The sequence below is a fragment of the Penicillium atrosanguineum genome, assembly GCF_028827265.1.
Source record: "Penicillium atrosanguineum strain IBT 20685 chromosome Unknown utg000005l_segment0_segment0, whole genome shotgun sequence".
NCBI lineage: Eukaryota > Fungi > Ascomycota > Eurotiomycetes > Eurotiales > Aspergillaceae > Penicillium > Penicillium atrosanguineum.
Genome location: NW_026623137.1, coordinates 819,202 through 837,413, shown reverse-complemented (window position 1 = coordinate 837,413; position 18,212 = coordinate 819,202). Strand labels below are relative to the sequence as shown.

The 18,212-nt window shown below is 47.8% G+C and overlaps 5 protein-coding genes across 5 annotated transcripts; 2 read left to right on the top strand and 3 right to left on the bottom strand.

Annotated features, from left to right (window-relative positions):
• Positions 1 to 2,611: 2,611 nt before the first annotated feature.
• N7443_006559 (fungal specific transcription factor domain-containing protein) lies at positions 2,612 to 4,652 on the bottom strand (the record flags this gene model as incomplete). Its single annotated transcript, XM_056886615.1, has 4 exons — positions 2,612 to 3,523; positions 3,580 to 3,840; positions 3,902 to 4,338; positions 4,388 to 4,652. 4 exons carry the CDS (start codon positions 4,650 to 4,652, stop codon positions 2,612 to 2,614), a joined length of 1,875 nt encoding a protein of 624 aa, XP_056740264.1.
• A 1,606-nt stretch (positions 4,653 to 6,258) lies between these two features.
• On the top strand, positions 6,259 to 6,993 carry N7443_006558 (amidase; the record flags this gene model as incomplete). The annotated part of the gene is made up of 1 exon (XM_056886614.1): positions 6,259 to 6,993. The coding sequence occupies one exon, from the start codon at positions 6,259 to 6,261 to the stop codon at positions 6,991 to 6,993; it is 735 nt and encodes a 244-aa protein (XP_056740263.1).
• A 2,679-nt stretch (positions 6,994 to 9,672) lies between these two features.
• Positions 9,673 to 10,581, bottom strand: N7443_006557 (oxidoreductase, short chain dehydrogenase/reductase family; the record flags this gene model as incomplete). Its single annotated transcript, XM_056886613.1, has 1 exon — positions 9,673 to 10,581. The coding sequence occupies one exon, from the start codon at positions 10,579 to 10,581 to the stop codon at positions 9,673 to 9,675; it is 909 nt and encodes a 302-aa protein (XP_056740262.1).
• A 972-nt stretch (positions 10,582 to 11,553) lies between these two features.
• Positions 11,554 to 12,612, top strand: N7443_006556 (GTP-binding protein rhoC; the record flags this gene model as incomplete). The annotated part of the gene is made up of 5 exons (XM_056886612.1): positions 11,554 to 11,753; positions 11,819 to 11,895; positions 11,952 to 12,035; positions 12,089 to 12,157; positions 12,212 to 12,612. 5 exons carry the CDS (start codon positions 11,554 to 11,556, stop codon positions 12,610 to 12,612), a joined length of 831 nt encoding a protein of 276 aa, XP_056740261.1.
• A 1,528-nt stretch (positions 12,613 to 14,140) lies between these two features.
• xlnR (putative C6 transcription factor) lies at positions 14,141 to 17,043 on the bottom strand (the record flags this gene model as incomplete). Its single annotated transcript, XM_056886611.1, has 3 exons — positions 14,141 to 14,284; positions 14,342 to 16,672; positions 16,765 to 17,043. The coding sequence occupies 3 exons, from the start codon at positions 17,041 to 17,043 to the stop codon at positions 14,141 to 14,143; spliced, it is 2,754 nt and encodes a 917-aa protein (XP_056740260.1).
• Positions 17,044 to 18,212: the final 1,169 nt, after the last annotated feature.

Here is an 18,212-nt window from a genome sequence, read left to right as displayed (position 1 = left end):
GCAGACAACCAGATGTCTTTTATTTAAAGTATCATAAGAACAATTTTCAACTTTCTGAAATACCTACTTGAACACAATTTCCAAGCCCCATCCCAAAACTACTACCCACCCATAAATTCCCTCAAGATGCATTTCTACATTGTGACTATTGCAACTATCGTCGGCCTAGCATTTGCGACGCCGATTGCAGTAGACAAAAGAGTGGTTTGTCTTTCAAAAAAGCTGTATTGCGAGATGATCATAAGCTGACACAATTGAACTTTACAGCCGGTCAACAATTGCTTCACCCTCTGCAAAATTGACGGTGGCGTGGGTTTATTCTGCTCGAACAAGATTGGGCTTTGGCTAACAACATCGATTACAACAGGGCGACCAGGAATGCCTCAAGAAATGTTCTGGAAGTTAAGATGCAGCTCAACATCGAGGATGAGAGAGGGAGATTCAGCCTAATCAGTCCACAGATCTCATTCCTGATATTGGCAAATCGTGTGTGGGGTTTTTCTCATGAACACGCGCGTGTAAAGCGAGACATACTGGAATAACAGAGGACCAAGATAGGCCACATTCGTTTATACATGATAATATCAGTCCAGACCTATTGGATTCTTGACTTGTATCGAAATTTCTTATGGTGTTTAGGTGAAAGGTTTTACACCTATGGGTTTGTCAATATTGTCTGCGATGGCAATACGTACAGATTGGTCCTCCATCTTTTTGCTTGGGACCTTCCATATTATTGGCATTAAATCCAGATTCAGACGGAATAGCGTATCTATTTGTCGAATGGTAGTCACAGGAGACCGTTGGGCCAGGATTTTCGTAAGGAAGAACTAGCGTCCTATGCATTGCTAGGCTAGTTTCGCGGACCAGGGCAGAATACGGGAGATCGACGTCTCTGGCTGCATGTCTTGGCAGTCAGCCTGCATAATTAAAGTATGCAGGGAAACGGCAGCTCATGCTATCCAGGCTCTTGGCTTCTTGGCACATGCACAGGGCCAGTCATGATACCATAATATGCTGTCCATGAGCTGACCTCTGCCCGAAAAGAGAAGTATGCGGCGCCACTGCTGCAGTGGAATAGACATAATTGCTTACTGCAAGCTGTAGTTAATTTGTGCCATGGCTATTTTTCGATCTATGATTCCTTAGATTAGGCGCGATTGACTAAAAAGAAGCTCAATAAGAGAGGAGTTGGTTTTCATTATTTGACATTAATAGAGAATTATGATAACTGCTCTGGACTTAAACTCTGTGGAGAAACGCATAAGTAGATAATATAGTAGCATTTGACGTCAATTCTCCGAATTGAACGTGCCTTCTTTTGGACACTATTAAAGCTATATTCGGGCCCCTGTTATGCTATCCTTGTCAGCTGCCAAGAGACTTGAAAGTGTTCCTTTTCCTAAATCAAGACTTTTAGCCCCTTTGAAATACATCGAGTCTTCCTATTTTTGAGTAAAGGGTAGCTATGGAAGGTTGAAGCGCGGGGTGTCTCCGTATTGGGATGATCGGCACGATGCAAGGGGCCAACCACACAAGGGATCGTCATCGGATCACCAACAACGCGTGGTTCGCATGGCCCGCTTCATACCACCTGCATACCACACTAGTCAATAACCAAGAATCTTTCTTACGTTGCTAAGAAATAGAGAAGTTCCAAGTAAAACTCGATGCGACCCTATATCTTGGCTGTGAAACGATTACGAGGAACTTCTATGTGGGAAACGAATCTAGACTATTCAATGGCGATCAGGCGTCCAGTGGCCAAATCAGTCGCCTCTCTGATGACTGTGATTATGTCCAACGGAATGCACTTGTTGACCCAAGAAATGTGACCATTGAGGTTCTAGCAATAGTGGCGGTGTGCTGGGTACCATTCATTGAGAACGTCTCAACACTGAGTACCTATTGGAAACATGCGAAGATATAAATATGACATTCAGCCTTCCAAATTAGCATTCACCAAAAGATTCCGAGTCAACTGATTCATTTCAACTCTCACATCGAATTACTTGAAGCTCTTGATCAATCATGAAGTTTGTTTCTATCCCCTTGGCTCTTGTCCTATCTCTCGCTACCTTCGCGGCAGCGTCACCTACCGAGATGGACAAGAGAAATTGTGTTCAGCTACACTGTTCTGCCGCAAACCCGTCTACTTGTTGCCCCGACAAGTATGGATATTGCAACAAGGATACGGGTTTATGCCATTGTGGAAAGGACTGTTTCTAGTCATTGAAGGTAGGACAGTGCTCGATTTACTCCTATACAAAAACGAAATTAAACAGAGGTATTATAGTAGCATCCCAGCTTGAACAGTCGACATTTGATCAGGATGATTTCAAAGAATGTCTGACTTGACTCCCGATCGCGTTATAACTGTCAATACGGCATGGCTCGGCATACCTCAACATAACGCGCAGTCTCAAGGAGAATTGCAATTTGAGCTGGGATCAGATCAACATGAGCCACTCAGGTCTATGTTAGCGAAGAAAGAAGGTTTTTGGAAGTTATAGTAGCTTGTTTTCATGTACTCATCAAGTTACAAGGATTTTCAATTCGTGGGCTTTCTATCGTAATTATCCAACAGTGTAGAATTTGACTAGCTAGGCTCTTACCCTGGATCAGATATTCTGAGCCACCCTGGATCATTGTTGACCGGAAGGTAATCAAACGCCTCAGCCTCCCCAGTGCTGGGAAATCCGTCGAGGCCCTCGAAAATGTCTTTATCCCACACTGTATCCTCGAATAACAATTGAAGAGTGGGGTCAACTGCCGAAGCCGCTGATTGAGCTTCTCCATTGTCTGACATGGGTTCCAAATTCTTGTATTCGGGTTGACAATTGCCCTGTGACGTAGGATCTGACTGCGATGACTGAGATCTATCCCGTATCCTGTCCAGCACAGCTAGACACCGCATTGCAGCTTTGCTATTTTGACTTAAAGAAGCTAAACAGTCGCGAGATCTTGAAATCGAAGACAGCCAGAGCTCCTGGCTAACCTCTGCTAAGCCCGTAACAATGGGCTGAAGCGGGCGAAGATGATGGATGCTGAGGACAACAGCCGCTTGGAACAGAAAGTAAGTTGCATACCAGCTGAGACTAGTATGTAGAATCTCAGTATTTCCATGGCAGAAGTTAGTGATTTCTTGGATCGTTTCAACGGCTGTGAAATGGCACATGTTTTGGGCCTCTTCTCGGTCTGAAGATAGATTACACATGCGCTGGCTTCCCCACCACAACATCATTCGCAAGTTTTGTTCTTTCCAGATCACGACCGATCTTGGACCACGAAACCACTTTGGAGCCTCATGGTCTGTGAAATAAGCTGGAAGTGATAATTTCCATGCTCTAAACTGGCAGTTGATGGATCGCGAGATCTTGAGGTCACACGAGCTTTTGTTGGAGGATATTAGTTCACTAAAAACCACGTTTCCAATGGAGGCCAGTCGCGCTTGCGCAATTATGGCCGAGTAGACAGTTGGTTGCTCTGTGGTGACAGAGAGGGAAGATTCCAAGGCACAGGCCTGCGACTCGATGTTAGCAAAATAGACATTAATTGTAATGTGCGTTGCTTTCGTACCGAATCGTCAATATTCCGAGGTAGGCGAGTCTCAATGAAGGAGTCGGAGACGGTTAATGGTCTTCCAGTTGTTAAACTGAGACCACTGTCAAAGCAATAAACAATCCACCATACGACTCTTCTCCGCTCATTGAAGAGTGTATCTCGTATTGTCCCAGCAGGTGGTTCGCGATGAAGGCCCAAACCGAGCGCCATGCGATACGCGATTCCGATAAAGTTATACCCCGTATTTGGTCGATCTCGCTTTTGGAGATAGTTTCCCTATTGAGCAGGTATTGCCTCAGTACGAGACGGTGTCTGCTGGGAATACGAAAGAGCTTACCATAAGTAGAAAGGCTTGAACATTCAGAAGTGTCCCTGATTCTAACATACGCATTGACATGCGTGAACGGGCAGCAGTATAATACCCAGATTGCTCTGCCTCGGAGCCTTCTGTCAAGATCCAATGACCGATTGCCATAACAAGAAAGAATAATGGGTGCCAACTAGACCGAGGGTGGATTTGCTGCCGATTCTGATACTTTTCTCGGAATGTTTTCTCGTGTAGAATAGGGTATGATGGGTTATACCATGAAAAATAAGCGTCGATAAGGCCTTCCAAAGTAGCTGTGTTTGCAAGGTGTACTGACAGCGAGGGACTTGCACCTGTTCGGTTAGTGTTAGCAGGCGAAGGCTGCTCTTGTTGATCGATCCGTAAATTGGATTTCTCTGGGATAAGATCTGAGATTGTCCTCAAAATAGTTGTTCCCGAGCTGCTGCCTGTTATTTGCGTTAGTAAAAGCCCCCGAGTGTTTGTTTGCATATTTACCAAGATACCCAGACTCCGTCCTCCCTGTCGGTAAGGACGCCATTCCATCCAGCGGGCTCTTTTGTGTGCCAGACGGTGAGGCTAATGATGCTTCCCTCCACTCAAATCTATCCGATAAAGCAGTACTCTCAACATCCGATTCCAAGTCTTGTGAGTTCACAAAGGATACCGCAGGATCTCCATCCAGGTAACTTGCTGTACCTTCTAAAGCAGCCTCGACATCAACCCCGGGATTAAGCTTGCGGATGATAGACACTAAGCTCATACAGCGAGTTTCTGCGGCATCAAGATTTCTATCTAGAGTGAGCTCACCGCTAGTTGAGCTGCAAATGAAAAGTCTTACTTTCTTGTCAAAGTTGTGCGCGAGGGAGCAGGACCAAACACACAGTGCTTGTTCGTCCGAGCACAATAGGAGCATGGTGCTGATCCAGAGCACTTTTTTCGGGCGTCAGTGATCCTAGAGCATAAGTAGTCTGTCTGTTCAGGTATCACACCTTGCTCTTCCGTTTCTGTCATCGGACATCAGTGAGTCATAGGGCATATTGGATACAGCTTGCCGCTTACCCGGCATTCAGTACACTAATCACGGAGCATAGTCAGTTAAGCTGTTAATGAATGGCGGATCGGAGCATTACCGCTTGACGATTATGAGAGCCTGGTGTTGACCGGCCCGCTTTGGGCATTGTTGATGATTTCGGTCAAATGTCGTCTTGACATGAATAAGTAGTCATAACCTTCGAAACATTCACTGTTGAGACGAAACTATCTTCTTGAGTTCTTGGAATACCTGGCGAATTTTGTTTGACGACAGTGTAGATCCTACCGACGAGTTTGTGGTGGGATGATCTCATCGGACCGCAGACGTCCGACCTTCGAAAGTCCAAAAGGTAATGAACCGGAGTCCCACATGAGCACTCGGCCTTTCGATCCGAGGAAGCTTGAAAGCAAGCTGATGATTCTGAGGCCATAGAAACTTTGTAATGATTTTACTGCAAAATGTTCGGCATGAAAATAACATGGGATGTACCACACGTCCTGCTCGTCATTGACGGCCGGCGCAATGCCTTTCGCAGGAGTTTATTCTGCCTCCAAGGCGGCCATGACCAGCTTGACTTAGGTTCTGCGCTTGGAACTTGAGTCCTTCAACATCAGAGTGATCAATTTGATGACAGGAGCGGTTCGATCAACCTTCCACAGCAACGCCCTCTGCCTTCCAATTCGCTCTATAATGGGGCAAAAGAAATCGTTGAGAAGGCAATGGCTGGTAGCGATGTTGACAACAAAGCCGGCATGCGACGCACTCTACAATATCTTAAAATTCCCCCGACCAGCGGAGAATACAGGAACCAACGAATTAAGCCCGTTTCTTATCTGGGGTGCATCCAGCAGTGTCGGGCTCTCGGCTGTTCAACTAGCTCGGGCTAGTGGGATAAAGGTCGGTAAGCGGGTGAGCCATTTAAGCCAGCTGCGCACCCTAAAACACATAGTAAATGCCAGATGCTATATCAACAACCACGAGTTCTTTTTACTCGATTATTGGTGTACTAACTTTGAGTAGAGTATCATCTTGTGATGGCGGGTTACTTGTGAGCTCCGTACCAATTTGCGTCAATGCATTCCGATATTATTAATCACGGTTGTGATCCTCATCCACTTGGCATTGTTTTAAGTTAGTTAACCACCTGGTCTTAGTAATGACCGGCGTTTGCATTTTCACCGACTTTATGTCCGGGCTTAACAATCAGCCTCGATATCTAGAGTCTGGTGGGGGGTATCACAATTATAAATATTTGAAATGGAGACAGTATCTCGGTTTATAACTTCAAATAAGTTGAAACGATCCTTTCAGATTATGCCCCTCACTCATCAAAATGTCCACCCGCCCTCTTGCTCTAATTACCGGTGCCAACCAAGGGATCGGTCTCGCCGTAGCCCAAAGCCTCGCCAGAGACCATTCCTTTCGCGTGCTCATTGGCTGCCGTAACATCGACGCCGGTGAAAAGGCAGCATCTGAGCTTCGCAGTGACGGCCACGAAGCCTCGGCCATTGAACTTGATCTCACCTCTTCGGACTCCATCCAGGCTGCAATTTCCCGGATCGAAAAGGATCACGGCTACTTGGACGTCTTGATCAACAATGCTGGCATCCTCATTGATGTCGATACTTCACTTAGTACCTGGGATCTATTCCAGAGGACTTTTTCCACCAATGTCATCGGCCCAGCTACTCTCACAGAGGGTCTGCTTCCCTTGCTGCGCAAAGCCGAGGTAGGGCCTCCACGCCTTGTTTTTGTCAGCAGTATCATGGGCAGTCTGGGGGTATCGACAGACGAGACTATGCCTTGGTACAACATTGATTACAAGGCCTATGACGCAAGCAAGGCGGCCGTCAATATGCTGACAATCAACTACAACCGCATTTTGGCGGACACGGCTGCACGTGTCAACTCAGCTTGCCCTGGGCTTGTCAGGACGCAGCTGACCGGGTACATGGAAGGCGCAACAACTACAGACCTTGGAGCTAAGCGTATTGTTGAGTTGGCTACTCTGGGGCCTGATGGGCCGACGTGTACTTTCAGCAATCTCCAGGGACCCATTGCTTGGTAGATTTGATATAACAGAGAGAAGGAAAGAGGGATTGATCATTATCATGTTTATGTAACGTGGTTCACAAGCGAGTGACGCGCCCAAGCGAGTGACGCACCCACCCAAATTTTCTACACTTTTATGCATATTAATCAACCACAACGCCTTTATATTGATTAATCTCTAGCTTTACAGGCATTCCTTCTATGTCCGATCACTCCGCAATTAGTGCATTGAGGTGGACGACGCGTCTTCGGTGCTGGTGTGTCCCGCGGTAGTAGGCTTAGTGGAGCTAGTATTACCTGAGGGGGCTCTTTATGAGCTTCCTCGAGCTCTAATGCTTCTCGTACGGATAGACCGTTATCGTGGGCTATCCATCTATTCTTGCGAGCACGTTTTTGCTTTTGCGTAGCGTTTGCGGCACGTAGTTGCTTATTTTCTTGCTCAAGAAGGATACCGTTTTGCATTGCGATCTGATAGCCTTTGATAAGCTGGTTTAACGCGGTTTGCGAAGGCGATAGCGGGCTTTTTTGAGCGTCGCTTTAAGAAAGCTTTAATTGAGGATGCTTGCTTCAAAAGCTCGTCGACGTTCGCGGGCGTATGTGGGTAAAACGCGCTTGATTGACTACCGCGGCTTATAGGAGGTGTCGGTGTCCGAAGTTGAATATTTAGCTTTGATAGCACTTATTGAGGATTAATTGGCACTAGTCCTACTACTCGGAAGCTATTTTGTATTGTAGTTGGTTTATAGGCGTCGACGCGAGCTTATGGGTATGTGAAAAGGAAGTCAAGTTTGTCGATATGGTTAATCCCGAGCCGCATCTTTTGGTCGATTAAACTGCCGTACGAACGCTTTAATATAGCGAAACATCCGATATCAAGAGGCTGAAGTAGATACGAGGAATGCGGCGGTATATAGATCGGAATAATATTATAATCCGCGTAGATTTGATCGAACTCTGGCGTTAGATGACTTCCGTGTCCGTTAAGGACTAGAAGGCGATATCGTCCACGCGTACGATGATTTGTTGACGGAATAAACTGTTTTTGAAGCCAGCGAAGGCCTATCTCGTCGGTTGTCCATCCATTTACACTGACTTCGAAGCGCCAGTCGGGTGGAAGGTCTTTAAACCATACTTGATTATATAGCTTGCCTTTAAAGATAAGCGTTGGTGGAAGCGCCCACCCCGAAGCGTTTATTGACTCAATCGCAGTCACTCACTCGCGGTTTCCTGGCTATAAAACTGATCTCCGACCGTAGTATTCTGATCGAGTGATCACTTTTTGGGCCGTACAGAGGCCCATCGCGAAGCTAGTCTCATCAAAATTATAGATATCGTCTGGTAGGATACCGTATTGCTGAATTGTGGCTTGTACGAGGTCAAACCACGCTCGAATGATCTTTGGATCCTCTTGTTCTGCTCGCTGATAATTATATCGTCGGGAAAAGCGAGATTTAAGTTCTGGGCGTCATTTAATAAAGTTATATACCCAATTTTTGCTAACAGTCTGGATGGGGGTAGAACCGCGCGTTACAAGGAGAATATTCGCCATATCTCGTACATGAGCTTGTGTAGGGGCTGCTCCGCGTAGATCGAGCGATAGAATCCGTTTTTGAAGCGTCTCTTCTTCAATATCTGTCAGTTTAAGACTATTTGCGCGAGTGTCAGCGCGATTTGTAGTACCGCGTAGTCGACGGCGGAGCGTAGCTTCAGGCACATTAAAACGACGTGCCGTCTCGCGTATAGAACTGATTTCTTTATTCTGAATAGCCTGTATAGCAATTGATATACGGCCCTCTTGCTGGATAGAATCTTGGCTTGATCTGACGCGAATTGGAGGCATGGTGCTTGATAGAAGATGAATGGACGCGCGGAGACGCGAAAAAATGGGTGGGTGCGTCACTCGCTTGGGCGCGTCACTCGCTTGTGAACCACGTTATCATAAGATTATTACGTAATTAATCCTCTTTAGTTATTGTTGGATGTCCATAATAGCATGGCAAGGGCTTTGCTCGCAATGAGATGAAAAGAATCGACCCCCGTCCCCTCCCCCAAAATAATCTTAATTTTTTAAAGTAAGATTAAAGGCTACTATTCCGAGACAAATCTAGTGTTTTCTTCGCATGGGTCACCGTCTCAGCTGTCCGAAAAGGAAACTCTTCTCAAAATCTCTATTAGAATGATTATTCAGACTTTAAGGGGTTATCTCTACAAAAACCTAAATCGCTTGCCCCGGGGTGGGGGGCAAAGTTCTCGACGGAATGAAAACCCATTCCGACTGAAAGACGCGCATAGACCGGCAAAATATGGAACACATCAACAGAACTTTCTCAAGAGCTTAATTCAAAGATATGAAACGAGGATACAAGTTTCAGTGAGAATATCTTTCTTCATCAAATATGTAGCCAAAAACTTCAATCCTTCTCATTCACACATTCGCTTTAGTCTGATTCTTCAACTTCTCTTCCATCACATTTAGTCCAACTGATTTTTTCATGGCCCTATCCAAAAAGCCAATCGGTAAAAGTGAAGCCAAGCGGATCAACGCCGAGTATGTACCACTCCATACCGAATAGGGCGGGCGGTTCTTACTGAGGCTTCGAACAACCTGAGCGGCCCAAATTTCAGGACCAAGTTTGGTCTACATTAAGCATATCCCGATCGAGTTTCACGGTTCATTGATCAGATCGTGGTTTATCTAAAATACAATAGCACCACCATCAATGACAATATCTGAACCATTCATGTATGTCCCTGCAGTACTGGCAAGAAGAACAATTGCCCCCGTCAGCTCAGATGGGCTGCCCATTCTCCCACTAGGATTCCGCTCGGCCCATATCTTCCTGTGCAATGCGATTCCATCACCCTCGTTTAAGACAGTGTCCATATATCCAGGGCTCACACTATTGGTCCGGATACCGTAGCGAGCCCATTCTGCCGCAAGACAGCTCTTGAGCATGAGAAGAGCAGACTTGCTCACATTGTAAGCCACTTGTGGCTGCGGATAGTTGACGCGGTGTGCCGAGATCGACGCGACAAAAGTAATCGAGCCTCCATTTCCTTTCTTCACCATCTCACGTGCTGCTGCTTGGGCGCAAATGAAGGATCCGGTGGTGTTAATGTCCAAAACTTTGCGCCACTGGGACACGGGCATGTCGAGTGTTTCCACGCAGCCAACAACACCTACGAAGCAGACAAGTGTATCGATCGATCCAAGAACGCGCACCGTTTTCTCCATGGCTTCCTTGACGGTTTCTTCATCTGTGACATCGACCTTTTGGACATGGATTTTGGCGTCAGGAAATTTGGTTTTCATTCGGGCAATGTCTTTTTGACAGTTATCCGGGTTGATGTCGAAGATCATGAGGCCCTGAAGGCCGTGCTCAAGGAGAGCATCGCAAGAGTGCAGACCCAGGGTCCCGGCACCTCCGGCGAGAACAGCATTTCCCTGAACATGGAATCGTTTCTGAGCACCAACTGCAGCGTCGGACTCGATGTCGAAAGCGGGCATTGGGGTCATCGAAGAAGCGCTGCCATCACTGAGAACCATCGAAGGTACGACGCGTGATGTAAGAGCCTCGCGCCCTGGTAGCGTAGGAGACTCCATGGTTGCGGTGTTCGTCAATACAGATCGATCAGAGGGAAGATTTTGGAAAGCCAAAGAGCAGACGGATCTAATAAATGCAAGTTAAGTCATCGACACTCTAGCGCTTCAGCTCGATTTGTTCCACGTCGATGTTTTGGGTCCTTTTACTGAGGGATCGGTCAACTGTATTCCGGAGCAGAGTTGACAATCGTCCAAACGTAGGGAGAGTTTTATTTGTGCCCTGCCAGTGTGACGCCACTGACTACTTCGTTTAAGGTAGCGCCCCCGCTTCACTTACCATTGGAGACCTTGAATTTTCTTTCCAGCAATGATTTAATTTTCTCATTCACGGAGCCTAGATCAACTGAGTCAGTTAGTATACATACACGGAACATGGCGGGGTAAACGTGGTGAGCGGGGCCTAATAGTGTCGGGCGACAAGGCGCCGATGAGCGGGGTTGGAGAGGACTTACCTCAGGAACGAAGAGTATCGACTTTTCCTGTGCTCCAAAGGCGTAGGACTGAACTACTAAATTACACAAATTGAACTCTCGCCAGCTATCGTTGAATATCAATGAGACTTTTAAAGTAAAGGTAGCCTTTCATCCATTGCAAAGCACGGTCTTGCGACCTTGGCCAATTCCCCAAGCTCGGTTAAACTAATTGCATAATATAACTAATTTTACCCGTCGGTCAACGAAGCAACCGAAGACTATAGTGAGTGAAAATATCACAAAATTCTCAAATGACAGACTTTTAGCATTCAAAGAGCAAGCTAGAAGCTCAACCAGTATCCTATATCCCACAAAACAGTCTACCTAGTACTAAGACCACATTAATTTACCGAGACGTGCTACCTTCGGGTGACAGACCACCGTAGAGAAGTGGGTCAGCCAGCCCAGTCCCGCAGCCGGTTCTTTATAAAGAGATCATTGCAGATTCAAACTCATCTACTACCAAAGTCACGCCGCCTCTGTTTCACTTCTCTTCAACATGTCTATGTCAATTCAAGACGCCGGCCAGGTCCGAGATGGATTCCCCCGCCCATTCCCCAACACCCCTTCCAATGTTTTGGATCAGCTTCGCATGGCTGGCAAGGTGGTAGTTGTCACTGGTGCAGCTGATGGAATCGGCCTAGCTGTGACGGAGGCTATGGCCGAGGCCGGTGCTAACGTTGTCTTGTGGTATAACTCGTATGTGATGATGACATGATGTTAAATGAACATGAGAGGGAAGCTCACGCTTTTCTTTTTTACAGAAACACAGCTGCTGTTGATAAGTCCCAGGATCTGGCAGAGACTCACAACGTGAAGAGTGCTGCTTATCAAGTTGATGGTATGCGAAGCAGGTTATCTGACCCAAATGGCAAAATACTCATTATTGATCTGCAGTTTCCGAGTCCGATCAAGTTTCCGAGACGATTAAAAAGGTTGTTGAACAGTTTGGCAAAATTGATGTATTTGTTGCCAATGCAGGTGAGAATGATATTCTCCTTCAGAGAGAGTTACCATTGCTAACATTAATCAAGGCATGGCTATTTCAAAGCCCATCCTGGAACAGACATTGCCAGAGTATAAGAAACAGATGTCCGTCAATGGTAAGCACTTTATGCTGGGCCAGGATTGAAGATTTCGATACTAACCCATTTCAGTGGATGGAATTGTTTACTGCTCCAAGTATGTTGGCGAGGTATTCCACCGCCAGGGCTTCGGAAATCTCATCATCACCTCAAGCATGAGCGGCCACGTCGTTAATGTTCCCGCCGACCAGCCAGTCTATAATGCCACGAAAGCATATGTGACTCACTTTGGAAAATCACTTGCTCGCGAGTGGCGGGAGTTCGCTCGCGTTAACATCGTCTCCCCAGGCTTCTTCGATACTAAGATGGGCGCTAGTCCTCTGTGCATCAATGAGGCATACCGCATGTCGCCTATGGGACGCCAGGGACACACGAAGGAAATTAAGGGACTTTATCTTTACCTTGCTAGTGATGCTTCTACCTACATGACTGGAAGTGATGTTCTTATTGACGGAGGCTATGTTTTGCCTTGAGAGTATGTTTCGAATTTTGAAGAAAATATAATTGAATAGACTTACGTACGGCAGAAAGCCCGAACAAGGAGATAAATTAAAGAGGACTAAGATCTGTGTTCTTTTGGTCCTTCTCATCCTCTCCCTAGAAGGTCCTTGTAAGGATCGGAGAGAGAGAGCTTTGGACATGTGTCTTAGGAGGGCGAATGCGAATCACGCTTCATTCACCAGCTGGACCGTGCTCAGTCATCCCAGTGCTGAGAGGAGTGAGAGACAAAAGATAAGTAAGAGGGCAAGTTGGATATTGCTAGAGCACAGCCAAGGCAGGGGCCACCGTAGCCTCCTCAGTGATGCTATACCGCCTTTCCCAAGGCTAGAGAATGTATTGACAATACATATCCTGAAGCTTTGGATAAAAGTAAATTTTAAATGAAAAACGCTATTCTCATTGGCCTCACAAAACCGCCATAACCCAGCCTTCACAGCAGCATCCCTAACCGAAGCAAGCTCTTCATCACGCACAGCACGATTGATCTCAGCGTACCGAACCTCCTCAGGTGCATCGCCCTCTCCAAGGCGTACTCGCCTCGTCACTCGCCTTTTTTTGCCAACATATGCATCAGGATGATATTGCTCCATAATGTGCACATATAGATCACGGGACACGTTCTCCGCAAGCCAGCGTACGATCTCTCTCCCCTCATCCTCCTTACCAGGCATAACTAGATGACGAAGCAAAACTCTTTTCTTTGCAATACCATCAGAGGTGAATGCGAGGTCCCCTACTTGGCGATGCATTTCTTTTATGCTCTCCATCGCCGTGGAGGTGTAATCGTCTGCTTTGAGTAGTCGCTTCGATGTACTACTCCGCCATACCTTGAAATCAGGGAGATATATGTCGACCAGACCGTCAAGTAGCTTTAATGAATCCAGAGAGTCAAAGGAAGATGTGTTGTATATGATCGGTATACGTAGTCCCATGTCCCTAGCAGCTAGGATTGAAAGAGCGACCTGCGGGACGACGTGTTCAGGCGTGACAAGATTGATATTGTGAACATTGCCAACGGTTTGTAATTTTATGAACCACTCGCCGAGCTCTTCGGGAGTGAGATCGAATCCGTTGCGTTGGTGCGCGATATCCTAATTGTGAGGTTAGCTGTAGAGCTTCAAGTCCACCGGATGGCGCACGTGATTCTGGCAGCGTACACAGCGAAGATTGCATCCAGAGAAGAACACAGATCCACTGCCATAAAGCCCCTGGATACATGGCTCTTCTCCGCGATGCGGCGCAAATGGTGGATTCGACTTGGCCATGCACAAGGACCATTGCTGACGGTTTCTTTTGAAGCTAGAAAAGAAATTGAGGATGCAGAGAATATGTATTCAAATAGAGGGTATTCGTATGTGCTAAATAAAAATCAACAAGAAGTATCTGCACTCCTCCGCGCCTTGGGTATGTCCATCCAGTGCCAAAATTAGTATACAAAAGAACAAGAGTAGGCAGGAGTATGAAGCCCTGACCAGCATCTCATACTCATCGGACAGTAAATCAAAGAGCTAGGCCACTGCCATCACCACTCCAACGGTAAAGAGCGAGCACCTCGCGTCTACGTTGCTGTTGTTCACCGAAGTCTTCGGGAACGCGGCCACGAACTTGAGCAAGAGCCGACCGCATCACTTTTCGGAATGTTCTCTGGAAGAATGAAAGTCAGTAATCGGATCTATTCTGTGGTAGAAGATGAGGTCATACCTGGTATTCGGTATTGAGAGTCACGACACACACCTCGTGCGCTCGCACGATTGTCTCACAAGCCCTCACAACACTTGGACTTGCGTCCCCTTGCAACTTGTCTGCCGTCAGGAGCAATAAGAAACTTCCCTGCAAAAGGTAGATCCCAAAGAAGAAGGGCATGAAACTCAGGTCTGGGTCAAAATCAAGGATATCGGCAGCTGCCTCGGCAGCGCTGACAGCATGACCCATTGCTAAAATAAATGATTCAGAGGAAATCCAGAGGTCGTTGTCATCGAGTAGGTTGATCGGGTCCCATTTACCAGCGAGTAGGATGTGCAGAACGTGCATTATGTGGGTGCCATAGGCAACGACCATCTTCGTATGAACGATGTTTTCGCTCGCGTGAGAGCCAACCGTACTACTTGAGCGGCCAGAGGGACTGACATGGTTGATGTGAGCTCCATCCATTGCCGTGTCATTGTCACCAGGTCCAAGTGCCAGGGAACTAGTGTAGCGAGCCTCGAACTCTTTCAGGCTTTGCGCATAGACATCGAGCTGGCGGGTGATCTCCATAGCTTGGATCTCCCATTCTCCGCTGTTGCGGAAATGAAGGCCAAATCGTGGATGATTTCGGGAATGTTGCAAATCCACGATTTCTCCGAGGATGGCCATAAGCGGCAAGAAATAGCCGAACATGCTATGGCTGGTGCATTCGAATGCTGGGCCAGCACGTCGGTAGCCAGCAGCTGAAAAATCGCCTGTCTGCCAGAGATCATCATTCATCGGCTGCAAAAGGCTTTCGCACTCCTTATCCAGCAAAGTTAATGGGCGGTTGTAGCAGAGCGCCAAGTGGCGATCCATCGCATATAGTAACCACCAAATGCGTCGGCGCTCCTCTCGCTCCTCTTCTGTCAAATTCACCGCCGAGTTTCCAGGGCCAGAACCCATGGAATTCAGAAGTGATGGCGCTTGTCTCTTGTTTCCATTCAAGCCCATCTCCGATTCACCCTCCAATTCACCATCTTGACGGTTCGTGTTGGATGGCAATTCGCGACCGAGTTTGAGCTCTCGCGAGAGTGACCACGCTGCAGTCCACCAGCGCATACTAGCTCCCTTGTATTCACTTGCCGAGACAACAGTCGCCAAATGGACGTATGTCGCAACGTCATCGACGGCCCCAGTTGCGCTACTCTGTGCGCCTAGCTGATCCATCGAGACACCAAAGCCTCCAAGGGCCACGCCGTTGATGACCATGTTTGCGGGGTAATTTGGTGACGCTTCTCCAGAGGCAGGGCCGTGTATGAGTGGTCGAAGCAACCCAATCGTGAGCTCAAGTAGCTTTTGGCATACCCGCCCTCGTGCAGACGGAGGCGACGTTAAGAATGCAGCCTCACTCGTCTGTGCCGCTACCCAGAGCATGCTAGCCAAAAGACCAGGACTGCATTGTCTTGGTTTCGTTGGATGGAGAAATGATTGTTTGCGGAAGACGAATCCAACAACATATGGTGACAAGGGAGATATATGCGAGGATGAGGAGCTGGTGAAGTAGACATCCAAGAGATCGCAAGCAAGGGATTGGGGAATTATAGACGCAATATGGGGAAGAACCGGTTGCAGGACGGGGTATCGTAAAGAGCTAGAGAAAGGAGCCATGCTGAAAGATGGGAAATTCGCTGGAGAGGGAGACGGAAGAGGGAGCCAGCTGGGCGACTGGGCTGGAGGGGTGAATCCCAGGAACGATGCCGATGGGTTTTCTCCAGAGCCGCCCAAGCGGAATTGGTTCATTGAAGCCGAGTTTGCTTCCTGCGAGTTCATCAAAGGGTATGCGTTATCGTTATACCCCGACCCAAATCCTTGAGATTGTAGCATTGCAGATGGAGATCGAGGATGGCCATTCGAATGCTGCATTATATTCATGGAGCGGAGATCGGGAACAGACATCGGGGGCCGGTTGGTGTCAGGAACGCTCCCATAGTTCATAGTCATTCCATCCATGCTGGAACCAACGGCCTGCTGCGAATGAACGGGCTCTGGATGTTGATTTTGCATTCTGCCGACTCCTGGGTTACGTAAATGTGGTTGGGCTGAATCGGACAGTGTCCGGGCAGCATCGAAGGCCGAATCATAGGAACCAACTTCTTGCGTATTTTGTCCATTTGGCGATTCAATTTGTCCAGATGCACTGTCGTTGACGCCTCTGTCGCTGCCGGAACTGGTAGCGGTTACTCCCGCAAGATCCTTTTTGGAGGCCTTCCCGCGTTTCTTGCGCTGCCGGGCATATTCGCAGCTAAGTCCAAATTCTAGAGAATATAAGCGACACAGGAAGATAAATATGTAGGGCAAGGTTGCCTACCAACGCAATGCGCACATGGTTGTTGCCCATCGCATTTCGTGCGTAACTGATTGCACTGATCGCAAGCTCGGCTAATTCTCCGGCGTACTGGAGTGGACGAAGAGTCCTTCCGAATGGCCGAGCGCGCTTCGGCTTGGGGGTCTCGTTGCTGTTTAGGGCCCTTTAAACCATCTGATGAGCCATTTTGTTCGGTATATAGGTGATGAACTTGTGATTGTAAGGGCTCGGCATCGATGAGGGGTTTGCTGTCAGGATCGATCGGAGGATTGGACGACGCCCCAGCTTGACGAGCCAGCTGCAGCTGCTCGAGCGCATACTGGGAGCCTTCTGCGAGTGTGTCCAGTCCGGGCGTTTGAGACTGGGACATTCGATTGGGTTGCGACCGGGCCGAGAAAAGTGAATAGGAACTGCCAAAGGATTGGAGGGAGCCCGTCGACATGCTTCTCCGCGGAGTGTGAGCTACCGCGACATGCAGACCAGTAAGATAGGATGACCTGAGATCGCGTAGATCCGAAGGAACAATGGGCGAAAATTGAATCGCGTCAGAGACCGAGCGACATTGCCGAGTGGTGTCAGAAGAAAGTACCCCAGACCGCAGTGGAGGCGATCCGTTTTTTGCCCGAACCCGAGCCCCGAGAGCTTATTCGGCAAGCCCGTTCGGTAGAGCACCAAGTTTGGCAGGAAAGGGTTTTCAGAAGTTCAATGGGATTTTATAGAAGAATGCAGGAAGGGAAATGACCCTTGATGATGCGCGACGGGCAAATCTGGAGAAGGCGGGGAAGCGGCACGTGGTGAACGTTGACATTCAGTGGTCAGATTATCAGGCCTGACTACGTAAATGGGTCTACGCTTTAATTTGCCCTAAGGAGTCACTTCCGTCCCCTTTCAGCTTATGGTGCTCGGTTCTTTACTCTCGAGTCTTGCAGTCGGCAAGATCTGCGCCTCGCTTATGCCGTTAGCTCGAACTCGGCAGAGCGGCATTGTGATCTATAGATGGCCCCATCTCCACCATACCTACTGGACCCTTCTCAAGGAAGTCATAGAAAGGCTAGATTGACTTCATCTTCTCATAATTCAATACCTCGAGTGTTGCCTTCCCGAGAGGGCCAAGGATAGATAATTTTGGGTAAATCTTGAAACAGCTTCAGATGTGCCTATGTAACCCTGTCAGGGGGTCGGCCAAAAGTCCCGATCGGAAGGCTAGCCCTAGCAACTTGGATGTGAATGATTTGGATGATTTGAAAAGTCGACTGATGCTGGATAAAATCCATGCGGGCGTGAATGGATACTTTGTGCTCTAGAATAGAGAGCACTTCGGAAATACAAGAGCGATCGTCAGTGACGGACAGGAATGTTCCTGTACTTGCATCTTCGTATGATCAACAGAGAAGAGCCAAAATCGGTCCTGGAGTCTTCAGTCTAACCCCGATCCCGGCTGTATCTAGCATTTTGCCTAAATCCGGGTACGTGGGGCCTGGGGTAAACCTGCATCTAGGGTCTATTCTCGTTCCTGGACTCGGCATGTGGGGAAGACAA